This window comes from Oryctolagus cuniculus, chromosome 10, assembly GCF_051225735.1.
Source record: "Oryctolagus cuniculus isolate XC-2025 breed Fujian yellow rabbit chromosome 10, ASM5122573v1, whole genome shotgun sequence".
Taxonomy (NCBI): domain Eukaryota; kingdom Metazoa; phylum Chordata; class Mammalia; order Lagomorpha; family Leporidae; genus Oryctolagus; species Oryctolagus cuniculus.
Window position 1 is genome coordinate 106,343,495 of NC_142876.1, and position 22,391 is coordinate 106,365,885.

Consider the following 22,391-nt stretch of genomic DNA (forward strand, 5'->3'; position numbering starts at 1 on the left):
GTCTCCCATGGGGTGCAGGGCCCAAGGACTTGGGCCATCCTCCACTGCACTCCCTGGCCACAGCAGAGAGCTGGCCTGGAAGGGGGCAACCGGGACAGAATCCGGTGCCCCAACCAGGACTAGAACCTGGTGTGCCAGCGCCGCTAGGTGGAAGATTAGCCTATTGAGCCGCGGCACCAGCCCCCTCACTTTATTTTTTAAATCATACAAATCATCTTAAATCCTCAGCTCTTTGGGAGCAGAGGGAAACCCTAATTTGTAGCATTTGCTGCTTTCCACAGCATAAATATTCACACTCTGACCTTTTGCAAGCTAACCACATGCTGAATGTGGAGTTGGCAAAAAAATATACAGTGTTTGGGGCAGGTGCTGTGGCACAATGAGTTAAAGGCCTGGTCTGCAGTGCCGGCATCCCATACAGGCACTGGTTTGAGTTCTGGCTGCTCCACTTCCAATCCAGCTCTCTGCTATGGCCTGGGAAGACAGTGGAGGATGGCCCACGCCCTTGGGCCCCAGCACCCATGTGGGAGACCCAGAGGAAGCTCCTGGCTCCTGGGTTTGGATCAGCTCACCTCTGGCTGTTGCAGCCACCTGGAGGGTGAACCAGCGGATGGAAAACCTCTCTCGGCCTCTGCCTCTCTGTGTAACTCTGCCTTTCAAATAAATAAATAAATCTCTTTAAAAAAAAAAAAAAAGGAAAAGAAAAAAGAAAGACACAGTGTTCATGAGATGGCATCACACAGGATGCACCACTACGGTGTCACACAGTAATCAGCACTACCCACATACACCGGACAGACATCACCACAAGGGCACAGGTAACACTGAAATAATCAGGAAGTACTGCTTCTCAGTACTAACGCCTTGCTTTCTGGTACAGGGTGTTAGCTTCTGTAACTTCGGTTTTAACAGTGCTCGTGAGTCACAACCAGGTCTCAAAATTCCTACAACCTGGAAGTCAGCAGTCAGCTCTCATGAGCTGGAAGAGCTGGCTCCAGCAGATCACTGGATAAGCTGTCAGGGAAATTACAGAAAACAGGTGCTTGGGGACCAAAATCCAGGACTAGGGGGAGCATCACCACCCTCCTCAGTGGGCACCAGAGGCCTCTACCTCTGACTTCCCCATCCCTGCACCCCACCACACCCCACTCCACCTACCTGCAGCAGGAAGTCGAAGAGTGCCAGACGTGCCCACTCGGTGTGACGGATGCCCAGGCAGGGGCCTTGGCCTGGCCTGCCGCAGCCGTGTGCCAACAGGCTCTGGTACTGCAGCCAACCCAAGGCCAGCGAGTTCTGGTCCTCATCCGGGTCACCCAGATGCTGCACGTCAGGTGCCCACCAGATGATGGGCCTGGTGCCTCCGTCTGTGTAGCGGTAGGGCAGCAGGGGGCTGCGGAAGCGGCGGGCCAGAGCAGGCAGGCTCCGCCGCAGCCCCAGCACACGGTCCAGGTGGAAGGCCAGGACCTCAGGCAGGTCCCCAGGCCTCTTGATCAAGCCGCAGAATCCCCGGGGGCAGAGATGGCTGAGTCTGGGAGGAATCGGGTCCCGCTGAGGGGCACCCTCCATGGAGAAGCCAACCTGCAGGACCTGCCCATGGCCAGGGACCCTGGCTTTGCCCACCACCTCCGCCTGGGCCAACAAGCGGAGGATCTGCACATCGTGTTCAGTGAGCCATGGGGGCACCTGCTCGCTGGTGTTTGAGCTGCTCATCACCCCTGCGCTGTCACACCATGCAGACCCTCGAAGCTCTCCAACAGAATCAGGCCAGCTGCGGGCCCCTGAGGCCAGGGTAGGACCCGCTGCCGGGGACCCACCACTCGAGATTCTGTCCTGAGCTCCTGGAAGTTCCTTGTCTTCTGCTGGATAGGGCTGGAGGGCCAGCCCAGTGGTAGCTTCCCAGGCCTGTAAAGCTGCCACATTGCTCCCTGTGGCCAGTGGGCCCACCTGGATGCTGGCTTCACCTGGTGCGTCCGGGATGGGGACTCTGCGCCAGGGGTGGCCCAGGCCCTGGGCGCCTGGATCTCTGACTTCATCTTCCCTCAGGGGAACAATATACTGGGTCGTGAATGCCAGATCTGCCACGGCAATGCCCCTCTTGACCCTGCCTGCATGCCTGCTGTCACCTCCAGGGGACGGCCTGCCTCTGTCCGCTCGCCGCGCTCTGTGGCCTTGCTCCTCTACACAGACCAAGCTGGATTTCCTGGGCAAAGCCCGGCCCCTGCAGAGCCCCAGGTTCCTCGCCCGCTGCCTCTGGCTGGAGCTCAGAGCCTGACGTGTGTGAGGGGCAGAGTTGTCAGTCATGTCCCGGGGCTCCGTGGGGCCAGGGTGTGGGCCGGCTGCTGGATGCTGTGGGGGTAAGCGGGTGACAGCCAGCGCAGACAGTGTCATCAAGAGGCAGAACGCTACCACCGACCGTCTCTTGCCACGCAGCCTTCTCCAGGGCCAAGGTACCTGGGGACGGGACAGACAAAGAGATCTTGAGACCTGGGAAGGCGTGAGTCTCAGCCCACAATACAACGAGGACCATGACAAAGGAGCACCCCTGGCTCATAGGGGATTGAAAACAGAACAGCCGGGGGGAGGGATGGCCCAAGGAGCTGCCCTCAAGACAGGAAACGGGTGACCCCAGCCAGCCACGCTCATGCTCCCAAGCACGGCCTGCTTTGCCTTTTGGGGTGGCCCCTGCTGATGCCTGCAGACTTGGGCTTCCCCCATCACTGCCACTGTCACACTGGCCACTGTATGCCACCAGGGACTCTTTCTGCATCTGTTCCCCGCCACTAAGTGCTGCCTGCTCTGCCTTCATCTCCAGTGATCCCAGGAGACCCAAGGTGTCCCTACAATTTGTCCATGTGGCAGCCCAGTTAAGGATGACCTTGTCTACCCTGCCTTGCAGCCCAAAGGGGGCCATGTGACCAAGTCCTTGAACATGGAAGGAGAGTCGGCCTCCTCTGTCCTCCCTGCTTGCTTCCAAGGCAACTGGTTGCCCCGTCCTTCCCCGCTTCCCCCATCTCTGCAGCTTGGCACATGGCTATGGCAGCCCCAGGTCTGTATGTGTCACCAAGGATACACTCTGGGTGCAGTGACTTCTCAACACACGGTCCCCAAACCTGCAGCATCAGTATCAGCTGAGAACTTGTCAGAAATGCAAACTCCCAGGCCTCCATCACAGAATGACTGGTCCAGGAATGGGACTGTGTTTTTGCCAGTTCTCCAGGTGAGGCTGATGCAGGTGCAAGTGTGGGAGCTACTGTTCTCAGGCACTGTGGAGCAGTGGCAGGAAGGAGCCTGGTGCCTGTGCCGCCACATGGGAGCAGAGCTGCCACAAGCTGGTTAAACCATTGCCTTGCAGAGTGTGTCCCACTGTGAGCCTGTATTCCAATGCTATACCTCCCAGCAGATCCCTCGACTCAAGGACAATCAATGAATGTGTGACTACCAGAATGAATGAGCATAGTTTCCTTTACAGAAACCCTGTTTGCCTACTGACTTCACCAGAAATTTCTTGGAAATGTTTTACATTTGTTTTTATTTGAAAGGCATAGACACAGATGGAGAGAGATCTTCTATCCCACTGGTCACTACCAAATGCCCAAAAAAGTCAGAGCTGGGCCTGGAACCCAATCCAGGTCTCCCACGTGGCTGGCAAGGATTCAAGTTCTTGAGACATCCTTACTGCCTCCCAAGGTGAGTATTAGCAAGAAACCGGATTGGAAGTGGAGGAGCCGGGACAAGAACCAGGCCCTCTGACTTGGGATGCAGGTGTTCCAAGTGGTATCTCAACCAGTGCGTCAAACACCTGAGCTACTTCTCAGAGATTTCTGATGTCATGTCAGTGCAAGACTTGTTGTTGGAATGCGTAGAAAAGGCATTGAGGCAGACAGAGGCATGTAAGACCTCCCATGTTAAGAAAACCAGGCCAACAAAACAAATCAGGTTGCATGGTTCTCATGCATGTGACTGTATTCACAAACCTCCCTTGTAATGAAAGGCGATTCCCAGGATCAGCGGGGGCGGGGGCGGGGAGGGGGTAAGGTTCATTGTCAGCTACTCCTGTCCCCTACAATGCACCCAGCAGCCACATTTGTCCCAGAGCCCTGACCCCTGACCAAATCGGAATGGAGCCATTCTGGACCCCGCGCCACACTGGGCTGGTAGATCCTCACCCCCAGCCCTGGGAGCTTGTGCTAAGCTATTGAGGTCAACCCTTTCTGTTCATCAACCAGAGAGCAAGGGCCCGTGGCCGCTCAGCTGCCACTGCCACAGCAGTGGGCCATGTTCTGCTGAGAGCCAACCTGCAGGGAGAGACGGGGAAACAGATGCACAAACCAGCCATGGAGACAGGAGGAAGCACCTGGCCCAGCTTCCTGAAGCTGCTGGTTCCAGTTCTGAGCCTGGGCCAGGGGCAGCTGCAGCCTACCTGGGGGGTTTGTGGGACTCTGCAGAACCTTACACTCCCCTTACAGCTGAGCTGTGGATCAAGGGCGCTCCTGCCCCAAGCAGCCCAAGAGGCCTGAGATCATGCTGGAGTTCCCTTCTCTCTACAATTAACAGCACCCCTCACCCCAGCTCAGTGGCCACCAGGCAGGAGGCAGCCAGGCCCCCTGGTGTACTTTGTCATTTACCTGTGTTTTCAGCGACTTTCTGAGTGGCAGTTTCTGCAGGAACCACATTTCCCTTGCCAGCACAATGGACATCAGGAGACACCAAAAACAGCAAGCAGGAACTGAACAATCCCCAGGGCTTCCTCTTCCCACCAGGACCTGCACCCTGGCTCTCCCAGTCTCTCCTGCCTCTCAGCACCCCCACATCCCTTGCTCCGGATGCTTCCTGGCCCCTCTTTGTTGGAAGTCAGTGTGAGCGGGAGGTTGCGCACTGGACAAGGAGCCTGCCGACGGCAGTGTGTGTTGGCCACATGCCCTTACTCTCAGGACCAGCTTCCTCCTCTGCAGCGGGTTGGGTTGGACGAAATAATCTTTAAGCCCTCATTCTCAGTGTCCCCAGCCCTGGGTGGAGGCAAACCTAACAGCCCTGGAAATTCCAAGGATCTTGCTCCTTCTGTACATTTCTACAAGATCTGTTCGCCTGCTGCACGTACAGAACACACAGTTTTCAGCTGCTCAAGCCACTGAGCAGCCATCCTGAGATCACCCTCCAGGACTGTCATGGTGCATGATGAGAACTGGCTTTCTTAAAAAAAAAAAAAAAAAAAAGATTTACTTGTATTTATTTAAAAAGCAGAGGGGCATAAAAGGGGGAGAGAGAGAAAGAGAGACAGAGACAGAGACATCTTCCATCTGCTGGTTCGCTCCCCAGGGTAAGGCCAGGAGACTGTCCCATACGGGTGGCAGGGACCCAAGCACTTGGATCATCCCCTACTGCTTCCCCAAGCACATTAGCAGGGAGCTGGATCAGAAGCAGAGCAGACGAGACTCAAACTGGTGCTCGGATATGGGATGCCCGGCACCACAGGCAGCAGCTTGAACTACTGTGCCACACACCGGCCCCCAGAGTTGGATTTCTAAGGGTCGGAGGGGAGGAGAGGGGACCACCAGACAACCACTAGTTCCGTACTTCATAGTTTACTCATCGTCTCACTCCCCTTCCCAGACACGCCCCTGCTTCCGTTTCCAATCAGGCCCAAGGCAGCACTGTCCACCAGGTGCCCACACCAGAAACCTGGGCCTGCCCTTCCTTCCTCCTTTTCCTCTGCCCCCTATGTCTCGGTCTTGCAAATGTTTCTTCCTACACATCTCTTGGGTCAGCCCACGTTCGTGGCCCCCTTGACTCCCCCCAGACACCTGCCGCAGCCCCTGACTGGTCTCCTTGCCCCCACTCCTGCTCCTCGGTACCCCACTCCCCACCACCTGGGTTCCAGCCTTCGGAGCCCCTCTCAAGAAGTTCTAAATGCTGTTGGGGCTTGAACCTTAGAAAACTCTCAGTTCTGGACAGTGCCAGCCTCTCTGTCTGCAAACCCTGACGCATGCTGTTCCCTCTGCCAGGAACGTCCTCTTCCTCCCTTGTGAGACACATTCTACGGGGTACACCCGAGACTCCTCAGTGGGCCTGAGCCTTGTCACCCCACGAGGCCATTACCTGATGCTTCTTTGCAATTTTGCAATTCAGATCCTACATTTTGTCCCAATGAGATACGGTTTTAATTTGGCCTTTATTGCTATTTTAAAACACACACAACACGTGCATACGAGTAGATAAGCACCGTGAAAACCCAAATGATGCTAGGGAAACCAGAGCACTTGTGGACATCTCCATCCCCTCCCCAGAGCAGCCACAGCTGACCATCTTGGAGGTGCTTCCCAGGCCCTGTTTCTTTTCTTTGCATTACAGCACATGTACAGGCCACCGGGTGTTGGCTTCCTGTTTGCTGTCAGGACAAATTGCCACAGTCGTGGTGACTTAAAACAGAAATGGGTCCTCTCTCAGTTCTGCAGGAAAAGAAGTTCCACGCCAGCTTCATAGGATCAGAACCAAGTGGTGCAGGCTGAGCTGGGCTTCTTCTGGGGGCCCTGGGGAGATTCCCTCCTCTGCCTCTCCCAGCTTCAAGTGACAGCCAGCATTCCCTGCCTTGTGGTCTCATCACTCCAGGGTCTGTCATCACAGTCACTTGCCCTCTCCTGTCTGTGACCAATCTTCATCTGGTCAGTATATATGGGATGGCATTTAGGGCCCACCTGGGTAATCCAGTATAGGCCCCCATCTCAAGGTCTTTAATCAAATCCACCAAGAGTGGGTAGTGGGCACAGTTGTTAGGATGCTACGTGGGATGCCTGCATCCTATATAGGAGCGCATCGTTTGAGTCCTGGCTCCCCTGCTTCCAATCCTACGTCCTGCTCATGTGAACCCGGGGAGGCAGCAGGTGATGCATCAAGTACTTGTGTCCCTGCCACTCACGTGGGAGGCCTGCACTGAGTTGGATGGCAAACAATACCGCATTGCTGGCAAATTCTAGAGGTTTCTATGGAGGGGACACCAAAAGAGAAAATTGTGAGTCTTGCCCCTTCTTATTACCCTTAACTTTTCATTGTTCAACAATTACATCTCCTTTAATCCTCACAAGCACTGGTCGAAGTCTGAATTATCTAATTCCTTTTCTACAGCTGAGACTATGGAGAGGCCCAGAGGGTTAATGTTTGCCCAGGGCCACAGAGCCTGGCAGAGATACAAAGATTTTTAAATTCAGGGCAAATAGCCACAGACACACTTGTTTGGATATTTTTTTCTTCTAAAATGAAAAATGTGTTTTCCAGTTGGATTCATAATCTGTATTCTCAAAGTATTGGATATCACCGAGGAGTAATAAATCTTTCTAAAATATTTCAAGAAGACAGGCTGTTTTGATCCTTCTCGCAGCCTTACTTGGCTTCAGAAGACCTGGGGAAAGTTGGCAGCTGTGTGGCTATGCAGACAGAAAGGTTCAAGACAGCCATGAGCAGATGTCCCTGGCGGGGCCACCCAAGTAAGGCTTTGGGGAGAAACAAAGGCAGCTTTGATCAAACCAAAAAAAAAAAAAAAAACCTTCTGAAGAGAAAGATGCTGCTGAATTATAAAGAGTACATGAGAAGAAAAAGAAAGAAGAATGATACCCGAAACACTAGCGAGTCTGCTGGTGGGATCCTAACCGCTTTGTCATCCCACAGCTGCTGGCTGGGGCTACCCTCCCCCACCCCAGTTCTCACCATCCAAACTACAGGCTCTGTCACTTCTGGTGGGGGGGGGGGGGGGTAAGGAGAGAAATGATGTGACCAGGATCTCTGGCTGTTCCATTCCTCTTCCCCGCCCCAGTCCCCACATCCCACCGCTTCGCTGAGAATCACCCCCAACCACCACCACCATCACCACCCCGACCCCGTACAGAGGCTGCCCACGGGTTGCAAGGAAGACACTGCTGATTTCTGTCCCTGTCCCCCGTGGCTCTGTTACAATGGGCAAGGCCCACGACCTCTCTGTCTTGTTTCCTCTGTGGCCAAATGGCAAGAATGAGATCATTTCTCCCTCCAAGCGTTACTGTAAAAAATAAGTGAACCTGAGTCTGGCAGAGGCCCACTGCACGGTTTGGTCCATTTACGTGAGCGGAGGCGGGAGGTCATGGTTTTGCTCCCCTCACTTTCCCGACACCCCTTCCCTTCCTAGGCTTTGAAAAATGCCCACTCGTCGTCCCGGGTCAGGGCACCCTGTAATGTCCGAGCAACAGATGGGGATACTTGGGAGCACTACTCAAGGCAGGGGCAGAAGTTCATTTACCAAAAGGCCACACGGGTTAAGTCAGGAAGGGGCCACCTTGGCCGTGAGAAAGAGCCACCTGTCGTGCAGAGGCTTTGTCCAAAGATGACCAGTAGATCAGGAGGGAACAGCTTCGCCCTGAAGCAGCTGGGAAGGTAGGGAGACGGAGGGTGGGAGCCAGAGAAGAGGTCCAAGAGGGACTGGAAGCACACAGGTTCTGGGGTGGGGCGAGGGCTCCCAGGAAACTGTGGGGAGCCAGGAATTCAGTGATTCAAAAAGCCCACCTATCTGAGAAGCTGGGGGCTGCGCTGGGCCAAATCCCTGCCAGAAGACAGCCCTCAACAAGAAGTAAAGGACAGTGGCACTGAACATATTATTTGCTCACAGTTCTCCCTGTCTCCCACCTGGCCACGGTTTTGCAGTAGGTAGAACATCCTTCTCCATCTACTCTCTTTGGCCCTGACCATGTGACTTGCTTTTGCTAATGGAATACAAGTGGACGTGGCCAATGGCCCTTGAGTGGACACAACAGGTCCACTGTCCTCCTGGAGGCTGTGCATGTACCTCTCTGGTCTGGGTGGCCTCTTTGCAAACCTGGTCTCACCATGCGAGGAGCACACCCAAGGTGAGGTACCTGGAGTATAGACCTGAACCCAACGCCCAGCCTGGAGCCAACCCAGCCGTGCCCGCCGAGCCCAGGCTACCCACAAGGTTACCCTGCAATCAAGATAGATGTCTATGTTGTTGTAAGCCATTTAGATTGCACACTGTCTGTCCTGTAGCATTGTCACAGCAAAACCCGACTGATAACAGATCTTTTGGTGGTGTCTGGGGAGCTCTGTGCCAGGTACCAGTAATGACGCATAGCATCCCTCCCTTGACTTATAAGGGTGTAGAGCACTCACTACCAAGGGGTCTCAGCCAGGATGAGGCTGATGGCGCAATGCAGACTCAGGTATGAGGGGTCTTCCCAAAGTCTGCAGGAAAAGCATGTTAGGAAACAAACTACGCGTGGACTTCAAAATGTTTTGCAATAAAATGAACTTCTCTTTTCATCCCATTGCCCACCAACTGTTTGCCATGCCCTGGTTGCTCAGGTCTAGAACCAGTTCATTTTCTCTGTAAGACAAATGGAAACCAGGCAGGTCTTTGGAAAAGGACTCTTTTGAAACATTCTAACACAAGCCGGGGGCTTTTGTATAGAGTTTGAGAAATTTCTAGGATGGGGCCGGCACTGTGGCGTAGCGGGTTAAAGCCATATGGGTGCCGGTTCTAGTCCCAGCTGCTCCTCTTCTGATCTGGCTCTCTGCTATGGCCTGGGAAAGCAATAGAAGATGCCCAAGTCCTTGGGCCCCTGCACCCACGTGGGAGACCATAAGAAGCTCCTGGCTCTTGGCTTCAGATGGGTGCAGCTCCAGCCGTTGCAGTCTTCTGGGGAGTGAACCAGCGGATGGAAGACCTCCTTCTCTGTCTCTACTTCTCTCTGTAACTCTTTCAAATAAATTAAATACATCAAAAAAAAAAAAAAAGAAATTTGCAGGAAAGGACTCAATTAAACTTTGGTCTGCAACAGCCAATAGGACACTGCTTCCCACTTCTGGAGTCATAGGGAAAGGAGTGCCCTTCTACTTCCGGATCGTCACTCAGGGTTTGGCCTCATGTTTTGTCACTAGATCTCCATCCCCTCACCTGCCTCTGAGCCCTGACCCCCAGTGCTTAACAAATGTGACTCCAGGCTCCTGGCTGCACATGGGCCGGCTGGCAAGACAGATGCAAACTCAGCTCTTTTCCCAACCACCAGACATCAAAAAAAGATGGCAAAACCCTGGTCCTCCAACGAACAGCATGGGCCATGGGTACCATGCTGGCCAGGGAAGACGGAGAGGAGACAAATGTTTCTCTACCTTCCCGGCAGCACCCCAACAGCACATGAACAGTGTTCCAGCCAGTGAGAGACGGGGCAGAGGGAAGCCGTGTGTGCATGCACACGTGCACATGCATGTGAATAGCAAATACCGAGTCTATGTCCTAGAGTCATCACTGCCGGTGTGCCACCCCCTCACTCTGTGGCCCCCAACATTCACCCTCTCCTAAACAGCCCCACTCCTCGATCACTGATTCATCACCACTCAGACTCTGAGCGAGACTGGCAGAGATCTGGGAATTTGGAGCTCCCACCCCATTTGTTCAAGTGGAGCTCCAGCATTGTCATAACAAAACTATGGCTGGGGCGAGAGGGAAACCATGAGTGGATTTGCAGAGGGCTGGGATTAAAACCACATGTCACAAGCCGGGGAGGAACTCTGCAGGCCAGACCTGCTCAAACTTCCCAGAGCCAGGCCCTAGGCAGGGGCAGCTGGCCTGGCACAGGCCTCTGGAGCAGAGACGACAGGCACGGCACACAGGGGCCCCAGGCCCCCAGTGTTTGTCTGCCCGCCAGATCGCTGGGCGTGGGGAGGTTAGAGCTGAGTGTTCCCTGTGGACAGAATCCCAGGCTGCCCAACTCAAAGTGACTGCCCAGCCAGGCTCCCTGCTCAGTGCCATCGGAGAGCTGTGATTTGCCCTCCAAATCAGCAGCTTCAGGACGAGAAAGGACCTTCGCCCCTGTCATTTCTGGCCCAGAGATTTTCCAGGAAAAAGAAAGAAACCCAAAAGAATGATAACGAATATTTATTCAGTATTTCACTACGTGTGTGGCACCACTGGAGGCACTTCACTTGCATTAAGTCACTGAATCCTCAGGCCAGTCTTGGGCATTCAGCGTTAGGATTACTATCACCATCGTACAGGCAAGGGAAGAAAGCAAGGCAGGGAGAAGCGGAGTGGCCCGAGGGCATTAGACAGGAATAAATGAACTGGAGAATTTCCCACAATTTCTGTCTCTAGCCCTGTACTCTAACTCCGTCCCCTTATATACCCATCTAGTATGCTCACTTTCCCATGATGCACCTGACATCACAAGCACTCCACACGGAGATGCCAGGAAGCCCCCAATAAACCTCACATGCATTAAATCCCACTCAAGCTCCACCCCATTTGTGTATTCAATTAGGGCACCACCCCCACCCCATAAAGGGGACTGCTGGGCTCAGGAGCTCTCGCTCGCTCGCTCGCGCTCTCTCCCCTCCCGGGAGTGGGCCCAGGCAGTTCTGGCTTCAGAAGCAGCTGAGCTGGTGGCTGCTCTGATTCTGAGACAGTGCTGGCTCTTAGGGGCGGGCTCTTCTCTCAGAGGAGGCTGCCCTGTTTGGGACTGGCCCAGTCCTCTGTGAAATGAAGCTTGCATCGAAGGCAGGTGGCTCTCTCTTTGCAGCAGGGCAAATGAATGGAGAGAAAATGTAAACTTTCAGGTACATGTTTCTCATTCAAAGCGAAAATAACCTTGTTCTGTCTCTTGTCCTACGTCAGTCTTTATAAACAGGAGACTATCAATGAGAAAATGCCACCCTTGGGTCCACTCCAATTTGGACATTTGTGAGAGGCAGCATGAGAAGGAGCTTTCTGTTCATCTGTTACCCCCAAATTAGGTCTAGGGCTTGGTCTCAAAACCAGGCAGATTCTAAGCTTCCTGCTCTTCCAGAACCAAATGGTGGCCGAGTTCCTTTCAGCCCAAGCTCTGTCCAGATGGTGAGCCAGGAAATCACAACCATCTGACCTGTGCGGTGAATCTAGAAGACGCTAATAACCACAGTCGCCTCCTGAGCACTCACCCAGTACCCGGCGCTCCCAAACTCTACCCTACAAGGTGTACACAGATATGATGAATTTGGAGCTGTAAAAATTCAGATTTCAAGAAGTACAGTACCTCACTCAGGGTCACCCAACAGAAAGCAGCAGGCAGGATTCAGCTTTTTCCTAAGTCCATGAACTCTTCACTGCACCACAGAGTGAGGAAGGAAGGCTCCAAAACTTGGGAGACAGAAGTAAGTTCAGGGAGGGGTTAAACATGGCAAGAGAAAAGAGGATTTTGCTGCCTCTTTCGACAACTTCCTGTGACTTCACACAGCCCCTTCCTGTGACTCCACACTGACACTTCCTGTGACTTCACACAGCCCCTTCCTGTGACTTCACACAGCCCCTTCCTGTGACTCCACACTGACACTTCCTGTGACTTCACACTGACACTTCCTGTGACTTCACACAGCCCCTTCCTGTGACTCCACACTGACACTTCCTGTGACTTCACACAGCCCCTTCCTGACTCCACACTGACACTTCCTGTGACTCCACACTGACACTTCCTGTGACTTCACACAGCCCCTTCCTGTGACTTCACACAGCCCCTTCCTGTGACTTCACACTGACACTTCCTGTGACTCCACACTGACACTTCCTGTGACTTCACACAGCCCCTTCCTGTGACTCCACACAGCCCCTTCCTGACTCCACACTGACACTTCCTGTGACTCCACACTGACACTTCCTGTGACTCCACACTGACACTTCCTGTGACTTCACACAGCCCCTTCCTGTGAATTCACACTGACACTTTCTGTGACTTCACACAGCCCCTTCCTGTGACTTCACAGACACTTCCTGTGACTTCACACAGCCCCTTCCTGTGAATTCACACAGCCCCTTCCTGTGAATTCACACAGCCCCTTCCTGTGACTCCACACTGACACTTCCTGTGACTTCACACAGCCCCTTCCTGTGACTCCACACTGACACTTCCTGTGACTTCACACAGCCCCTTCCTGTGACTTCACACAGCCCCTTCCTGACTCCACACTGACACTTCCTGTGACTCCACACTGACACTTCCTGTGACTCCACACTGACACTTCCTGTGACTTCACACAGCCCCTTCCTGTGACTTCACACAGCCCCTTCCTGTGACTTCACACTGACACTTCCTGTGACTCCACACTGACACTTCCTGTGACTTCACACAGCCCCTTCCTGTGACTCCACACAGCCCCTTCCTGACTCCACACTGACACTTCCTGTGACTCCACACTGACACTTCCTGTGACTCCACACTGACACTTCCTGTGACTTCACACAGCCCCTTCCTGTGAATTCACACTGACACTTTCTGTGACTTCACACAGCCCCTTCCTGTGACTTCACACAGACACTTCCTGTGACTTCACACAGACACTTCCTGTGAATTCACACAGCCCCTTCCTGTGAATTCACACAGCCCCTTCCTGTGACTCCACACTGACACTTCCTGTGACTTCACACAGCCCCTTCCTGTGACTTCACACAGCCCCTTCCTGTGACTCCACACTGACACTTCCTGTGACTCCACACTGACACTTCCTGTGACTTCACACAGCCCCTTCCTGTGACTCCACACAGCCCCTTCCTGACTCCACACTGACACTTCCTGTGACTCCACACTGACACTTCCTGTGACTCCACACTGACACTTCCTGTGACTTCACACAGCCCCTTCCTGTGAATTCACACTGACACTTTCTGTGACTTCACACAGCCCCTTCCTGTGACTTCACACAGACACTTCCTGTGACTTCACACAGCCCCTTCCTGTGAATTCACACAGCCCCTTCCTGTGAATTCACACAGCCCCTTCCTGTGACTCCACACTGACACTTCCTGTGACTTCACACAGCCCCTTCCTGTGACTCCACACTGACACTTCCTGTGACTTCACACAGCCCCTTCCTGTGACTTCACACAGCCCCTTCCTGACTCCACACTGACACTTCCTGTGACTCCACACTGACACTTCCTGTGACTCCACACTGACACTTCCTGTGACTTCACACAGCCCCTTCCTGTGACTTCACACAGCCCCTTCCTGTGACTTCACACTGACACTTCCTGTGACTCCACACTGACACTTCCTGTGACTTCACACAGCCCCTTCCTGTGACTCCACACAGCCCCTTCCTGACTCCACACTGACACTTCCTGTGACTCCACACTGACACTTCCTGTGACTCCACACTGACACTTCCTGTGACTCCACACTGACACTTCCTGTGACTTCACACAGCCCCTTCCTGTGACTCCACACTGACACTTCCTGTGACTTCACACAGCCCCTTCCTGTGAATTCACACAGCCCCTTCCTGTGACTTCACACAGCCCCTTCCTGTGACTCCACACTGACACTTCCTGTGACTTCACACAGCCCCTTCCTGTGACTCCACACTGACACTTCCTGTGACTTCACACAGCCCCTTCCTGACTCCACACTGACACTTCCTGTGACTCCACACTGACACTTCCTGTGACTTCACACAGCCCCTTCCTGTGACTTCACACAGCCCCTTCCTGTGACTTCACACTGACACTTCCTGTGACTCCACACTGACACTTCCTGTGACTTCACACAGCCCCTTCCTGTGACTCCACACAGCCCCTTCCTGACTCCACACTGACACTTCCTGTGACTCCACACTGACACTTCCTGTGACTCCACACTGACACTTCCTGTGACTTCACACAGCCCCTTCCTGTGAATTCACACTGACACTTTCTGTGACTTCACACAGCCCCTGTGACTTCACACAGACACTTCCTGTGACTTCACACAGCCCCTTCCTGTGAATTCACACAGCCCCTTCCTGTGAATTCACACAGCCCCTTCCTGTGACTCCACACTGACACTTCCTGTGACTTCACACAGCCCCTTCCTGTGACTCCACACTGACACTTCCTGTGACTTCACACAGCCCCTTCCTGTGACTTCACACAGCCCCTTCCTGACTCCACACTGACACTTCCTGTGACTCCACACTGACACTTCCTGTGACTCCACACTGACACTTCCTGTGACTTCACACAGCCCCTTCCTGTGACTTCACACAGCCCCTTCCTGTGACTTCACACTGACACTTCCTGTGACTCCACACTGACACTTCCTGTGACTTCACACAGCCCCTTCCTGTGACTCCACACAGCCCCTTCCTGACTCCACACTGACACTTCCTGTGACTCCACACTGACACTTCCTGTGACTCCACACTGACACTTCCTGTGACTTCACACAGCCCCTTCCTGTGAATTCACACTGACACTTTCTGTGACTCCACACTGACACTTCCTGTGACTTCACACAGCCCCTTCCTGTGACTTCACACAGACACTTCCTGTGACTTCACACAGCCCCTTCCTGTGAATTCACACAGCCCCTTCCTGTGAATTCACACAGCCCCTTCCTGTGACTCCACACTGACACTTCCTGTGACTTCACACAGCCCCTTCCTGTGACTCCACACTGACACTTCCTGTGACTTCACACAGCCCCTTCCTGTGACTTCACACAGCCCCTTCCTGACTCCACACTGACACTTCCTGTGACTCCACACTGACACTTCCTGTGACTCCACACTGACACTTCCTGTGACTTCACACAGCCCCTTCCTGTGACTTCACACAGCCCCTTCCTGTGACTTCACACTGACACTTCCTGTGACTCCACACTGACACTTCCTGTGACTTCACACAGCCCCTTCCTGTGACTCCACACAGCCCCTTCCTGACTCCACACTGACACTTCCTGTGACTCCACACTGACACTTCCTGTGACTCCACACTGACACTTCCTGTGACTTCACACAGCCCCTTCCTGTGAATTCACACTGACACTTTCTGTGACTTCACACAGCCCCTTCCTGTGACTCCACACTGACACTTCCTGTGACTTCACACAGCCCCTTCCTGTGAATTCACACAGCCCCTTCCTGTGAATTCAGACAGCCCCTTCCTGTGACTCCACACTGACACTTCCTGTGACTTCACACAGCCCCTTCCTGTGACTCCACACTGACACTTCCTGTGACTCCACACTGACACTTCCTGTGACTTCACACAGCCCCTTCCTGTGACTTCACACTGACACTTCCTGTGACTCCACACTGACACTTCCTGTGACTTCACACAGCCCCTTCCTGTGACTCCACACTGACACTTCCTGTGACTTCACACAGCCCCTTTCTGTGACTTCACACAGCCCCTTCCTATGACTCCACACTGACACTTCCTGTGACTTCACATAGCCCCCTCCTGTGACTCCACACTGACACTTCCTGTGACTTCACACAGCACCTTCCTGTGACTCCACACTGACACTTCCTGTGACTTCACACTGACACTTCCTGTGACTTCACACTGACACTTCCTGTGACTCCACACTGACACTTCCTGTGACTTCACACTGACACTTCCTGTGACTTCACACAGCCCCTTCCTGTGACTCCACACTGACACTTCCTGTGACTTCACACAGCCCCTTCCTGTGACTTCACACTGACACTTCCTGTGACTTCACACTGACACTTCCTGTGACTTCACACAGCCCCTTCCTGTGACTCCACACTGACACTTCCTGTGACTTCTCATAGCCCCCTCCTGTGACTCCACACTGACACTTCCTGTGACTTCAGACAGATTTGACTTGCAATAATTCAGCAGACGCCATGTCCAAGAGGCCAGCCGTGCTTTGCAAATGGCAGACTGCATGGTGGGTACTTAAGGACAGAATAAAGTCCCTACTGAAAATAAAAACCTCTTCCTATTTCCTCCTCACCTTTTCTTAATCTGCCCAAGCAGCCACCTTCCTTAGCACCTTAGAGAAAGGCAACTAGAATAGATAAGGCACTATAGCTATTTTGACCTTAGTGGGGTTTACTGGGGGTGGGGTGGGGCCTAGGGGCTCTGGCAGGGGTTAATTTGAAATTCCCAGGAAGCTCAGATCTCAATCTCCTTTACCCCAAGCAAAGGCAGTTGGAGGAGCCAGCCATGACCTTGGCTATGTGCCCAGGCACTGCTGTTTAGCTCCCACGGCATGGAGTCCACTGTGACCCTGTGCAGTGATGGAAACTTCCTTGGTGAGCAAATGACAATAGTTAGTGCCGAGGATGGAAATGAAGGCCAAAAGCAACCTTAGGAAGCTCTCAGTAGAGGGCTGTGGGGTGGGGCAAGGGCGGGGAATGGGGAGACAAGTTCTAGAAAATACTCGTTTTAGAAACAATAAAGAGAGGAATGTGAAATTTAAAGACAGCAGAGTTCCCCAAATCCTCGTAAAATAAGAAAAGCGATTCAAAAATTATTTCAGCAAATACTTTGGCCAAAATAAAAGTTGTTTTTCAAGAACAACAGTAGAAATTGAACATTTAACTCTCCCAGCCCGTTTGACAGCACTTTATGGGAGAACACACGATTGCCATGTAAGTGGCCATTCCATGCAACCGCAATCCTCAGACGTGGGGACCTGCGAAGGCCGCAGCAAGTGGCCCTTGAGGGGAACGTCCAGGAAAGGACACCGCCTGGCAGGAAGAAGCCCCAGGCTGGGTCACACCTGAGTGAGGCCTCACTTTCCAGCGGAATCTGTGACTGGGAGCTAAGCTGTTGCTACCCAGCAGGTGACTGGAAAGCACCATGAATGGAGCAAACAGGGAAAGGCATTTGACTTCGGGCACTTCAGAGAGCCTCAGGGCACCCGTGTGGGAGTCCAGGGCACCCTGGCACAGAAGGCAGGTGGCTGCTGCCCCTCAGACAAATCCTGAGGCCTCACGGCTTTGTCCTTTTGTCTGACCACCCCCCGATACCAGGCACGGGAACAGAGGAAGGGACACCAGTGTGAAGAAGCCATTCCCTGTCTCGCTGTCCTGCCCGGACAACCTCACAAGGAGCTGGCAGACAGGAAGGAGTTCTCATCACACCCATTTTACAGATGAGGTGCTTGTGGCTCCGAGAGACCTGGTCATTCACTCCACATGATCCCTCCACTAACCAGAAGCACTGGGATTCCAACTCGGGTCTCCAGCCTGCAGAGACCAAGCACCTGGCCCTGGGCCCAGGGACATGGAGGCACAAGGAAGGATTTAGTTCAGGCTCTCAGGGGTCATCCCGAAGCCCTCCTGGGCTCCCGGCTGACCTGGGGGAGCCGTGCTGGCAGAAGGTTTCAGCACACCTGAGCAGTACCCGCATCTGTCTCTTCACCACCTGAGCTGGGCCCATGGCACCAGCAGACAGAGGTGGGTCTCGTCCTTCAACAAATACTTAGAAATGTCCACAGTAGAAAGGTGGTGTCTAGACAGATACACAGGAGCCGGAATATCTAGGTCCAAACCCCGGCTTTGCTCCTGTTGAGCAAATCACTGACTGAACATCAGTTTCTCTAGAAAAAAAAAATGAGTATAATGGTTCCTACCTTAAGTAAGGAGCTGCTGAGAGGATTCAGGGAGTTTTAACACAAACAAAATACTAAGAACAGGGCTTTGCACACAATCGTACAGTTAGCACTTGGTCCCATCACTAACTCCCTGATTAATAATTCCCTGGGGTCCTATGTAACTCCAGTGCTTCCTTCCTGTGCCTTGCTTGCTGCATCTGTGAAACGGGCGGATAACAGAGTCACAGCACTCTGAGCCCTGGGAAACCACGGGTGAGAAGAAAGGAGGTATCAGGGACCAACGCCAAGGCTCCTCCTTGGAGCCACCATTGCCCACATGATTTCTCCTCTCTCTCCCTCCCTCCCTCACTCTCCCTCCCTCCCCCTCTCTCCCTCCCCCCCCCCCCCCCCCCCGTCCTCTGCAGTCCCATGCCACACATTTCTTCACACCAGCTGCTCTGTGAAGGCCCATGGTGTTCTGGAGAAGGTTCTAGTGCTCCTGGGGCAACGCCTCCCAGCTGGAGAGCAGGACTGGTCCACGACACGCAGGGAAGATTGGACCCTAGGAAGGTGAGTTCAAAGCTGCGCTTGGAACCTAACACGGAGCAATTCAATCTCTACTTCTCCCCCAGAGAGTTTATCAGATGGGAAGCTGTAGGCCACCTGGGACAAAAAGGGAGGCTGCAAGGGGAGGCAGGTTCTTGGGCCTTTCCTAACAACCATGGGGCACACAGATCCTCCAGCCACATGGCCATGGGCTGAAGGGAGCTAGGCAGGAAGTAGGCACCATCTTGGAGGTCTTCAAGGGACCCCAGGACCTGTCTGAAGCCACATTATCAAGCATCCCCCAGGTCAGGTACTGGGGTCTCCCCACCTCCTCTCCTCCTTGTAGACTCCCTGTAAGAAAGGCATCAGCATTCACATTGGCCAGCTGGGGAAACAGAGGCACAGCTTATGTCACTCAAAATTTTTTTTATTATTTGAAAGGCAGAGAGACAACGACAGACAGAGATCGCCCATCTGCTGGTTCACTTCCCCAAATACCTGCAACAGCCAGAGCTGGCCCAGGCTAATGTGAGAAGCTCGGAACTCAATCTGGGTTTCCCACAATGATATCAGGGATACAACTACTTAAGCCACACCTGCTGCCTCCCAGGGTATGCATTAGCAGGAAGCTGGAACTGGAAGCAGAGCTGGGACCGAACTCATGCACTCAACGTGGGACGTGAGTGGTGTGTGTCCCAACGACTGTGTCAAACACCCTGCCCCTTAAGTCTCATAGCTAAGTGGAGGTCCTGAGATTCACCCCGGTCTGCCCACCCATCGATTCGCTAGAGCTTTATCCCCGCTATCATGGAAACCTTGATGAACATGAGCTGTTTCTCTCTCTGCCTCCCATCCCCAAGCACGCAAGCAAACCTGAAGAGCTGGAAGCTGGCCTCTTCCTACTCCAGGAGAGAACAGAAAGGCTTATGCTTCCAAAGACCATGCAACGCTCCTACAGGCAAACCAAGCTGGGCTGGCCGACTGCTGTTAGGTGAGAACAGGCTTGGAGCTGGACAATTCAACTCAGAAAAGCTATGCTATTGTTCAGTAAAAGTAGTGGGTTAAGCACATGCTATTCTCTCTGTGTGCTCCTGAAACCTCAAGATAGAGTCCACCTCTTAAGGGGCAAACCCATAAGGACACGGAGAACAGGAGAGGAGGCGATCATTAGCAGAAGCCAGGAAGCCGGAGAGCAGGGGTGTGAGTTACAATTACTTCCAGGGACCAAAGCCAAATCCCAAACTGAAAGGTCAAGACTCCACACGACTGATGCCAGAGAAGGCCCCAACAGGGCAAGAATTAGCGTCACTGGTGACTGGGGGGGACGAGGACAAGAGGATTGGGGGGCAGACAGGTGTTTAGCCTGTGGTTAAGATGCCTGCATCCCATAAAGGAGTACCTGGGCTCAACTCCCAGTTCCTTTTTTTTTTTTTTTTTTTTTTTTTTGACAGGCAGAGTGGACAGTGAGAGAGAGAGACAGAGAGAAAGGTCTTCCTTTGCCGTTGGTTCACCCTCCAATGGCCGCCGCAGCCGGTGCACCACACTGATCCGATGGCAGGAGCCAGGTACTTCTCCTGGTCTCCCATGGGGTGCAGGGCCCAAGGACTTGGGCCATCCTCCACTGCACTCCCTGGCCACAGCAGAGAGCTGGCCTGGAAGAGGGGCAACCGGGACTAGAACCCGATGTGCCGGCGCCACAAGGTGGAGGATTAGCCTAGTGAGCCGCGGCGCCGGCCACCAGTTCCTTCTCTTAACTCCAGCTCTCTGCTAATTTGTACCTGGGGAGGCAACAGGTGATGGCTACAGTACTTGCGTCCCTGCCACCCATGTGGGAGGCCTGGATTGAGTTCCTGGCTCCCAGCTCTGGCCTGGCCCTGCCCTTGCTATATAGGTGTTTAGAGAGTGAACCAGTGGATGGATGTGCCTGTTCGCTCGCTCTCTCTCTCCTTCTCTTTTTTTTTTTTTTTTTTAAAAGAAATGCTCTATTCAAGGAAAAGCAGCGCCAGATCACTTGGATCAATACAACTGTAAACACAAACACAAAAGCAGCATAGACACTGTATTACAGGCTGGCGATGCGGCAAAGCAAGTTAAGGTGCCATTCACAGTGCCAGCACCCCAAACTGAAGCAGTGGTGCAAATCCTGGCTGCTCAGCTCCCGACTCGGCTTCCTGCTGATACACCTGGGAAGGCAGCAGATAACGGCTGAAGCACCTGGGCCCCGGCTACCCATGTGGGAGACCCGGGTGGAGCTCCTGGCTCCTGGCTTCGGCCTGGCCTGGCCCTGGTTATTGTGGCTCTCTCTGTCTCGTCGTCTGTGTTTCAAAGAAATAAATCTTTTCTAAAAAAAAAAAAATGTAGTACAAATCAACTTTTGGGAGAATCAGATTCCAAATACAGTAAACGAGGCAGTCATTAAGTCTAGATCAAAATTACCCTTGAAAAACCCCTTACGAAAGAGATTAACACAGCATCCAGTACATCTCCCGTCTGCAAACACAGTCTCCACAAAACCAACCGCAGCTGGATAATCTTGGGGCACACTCAGCCTCTGAGCCTGCTGGTCGCGAGAAAGGAAATGAGCTGGCCCCGCTAACGAGGGGTGCCGGGAAGAAGGGAGCTCCAACCAGACCGGCCTGCTCCATGCACATTTGATAGGACAGCACCAGCGATGCCCAACACCAGGTTTCCAGCCAGGGAGCATCCGAGAGTGCGCAGCTTCTGATGATAAAAGGCACCCGAGAGGGAAGGAGGGTGCGTGCGACCCCAGGAGAGGCGAGGCACCTGCCTTACACGCCCAGCAGGCCTTGAGGGGACACAGCTTCAGTGGGGAGAGAGGGTGGGGAGGGGGAGGAGGGGGAGGCAGCAGGCCCACCCCTGGAGCCTGCAGGGTAAGAGGAAGCACAGAGCCAAGGACTCCACCAACAGGAAGCTTCCCTTGCCCCCAGAAATTCCCTCCCCAAAGCAAGCCACAGATACAGAGGAAGGACTGCTGCCCCAGAGGTCTCTGTGCCGGCCCTCTCACAATGCCCATGGAGGCCCATCCGTCCCCATCTTCACCTTCCTTACCTCCAATTTCTCACCTGGGACTCCTGGGGGAATTAAAGTGCTCCCAGAAGTCAGTAGTCCTCGCGTCTCACCCAGAACATCACCTCCCCTCAGAAGTGGGGATGCCAATCAGTGTTGCCCCTTGGCTCCCAGCCGGCGGCCTGGTGTGGGCAAACGAGCCAGCACCACGTCCTCGTCTGTGTGCTTGCTAAAGGCTGTTCGAGTCTACTGAACACAGACAGACATTTCATAATATCTGGTTCCTTTTCCTCGGCTCTGGCCAGGCCAAGTCCAGCTCAGGCTGGATGTGACCGCAGGCTGTCTGCAGGGAGTTGGATCCAGTGGCAGCACCAACAGCCATTTCTTTCCTAGAGTATGGATGACCTAAGGTCCACCAAGCAAAGCAGGAGCTGGAAGGGTGTCATGTGTCCCGCCCCATGAGTCTTACTGTGCATGAGCCAGGGC

The 22,391-nt window shown here is 53.6% G+C and overlaps 1 protein-coding gene across 6 annotated transcripts in view; it reads right to left on the reverse strand.

Annotated features, from left to right (window-relative positions):
• The window catches only part of GASK1A (golgi associated kinase 1A), a 70,721-nt gene that overhangs the window by 34,752 nt on the left and 13,578 nt on the right, over nt 1-22,391 (reverse strand). For 5 of the 6 annotated variants that reach the window (XR_016214887.1, XR_016214885.1, XR_016214888.1 and 2 more), the window contains exon 3: nt 1,159-2,451. Coding sequence is in view for 2 of the 6 variants with exons in the window: in XM_089306461.1 (XP_089162587.1) it covers nt 1,159-2,451 (1,293 nt within the window). In the remaining 4 variants the exon portion in view is untranslated. Of the gene's footprint in view, nt 1-1,158; nt 2,452-12,044; nt 12,175-22,391 lie in introns of those variants that run through there. The other variant, XM_070050962.2, reaches the window with a different exon arrangement.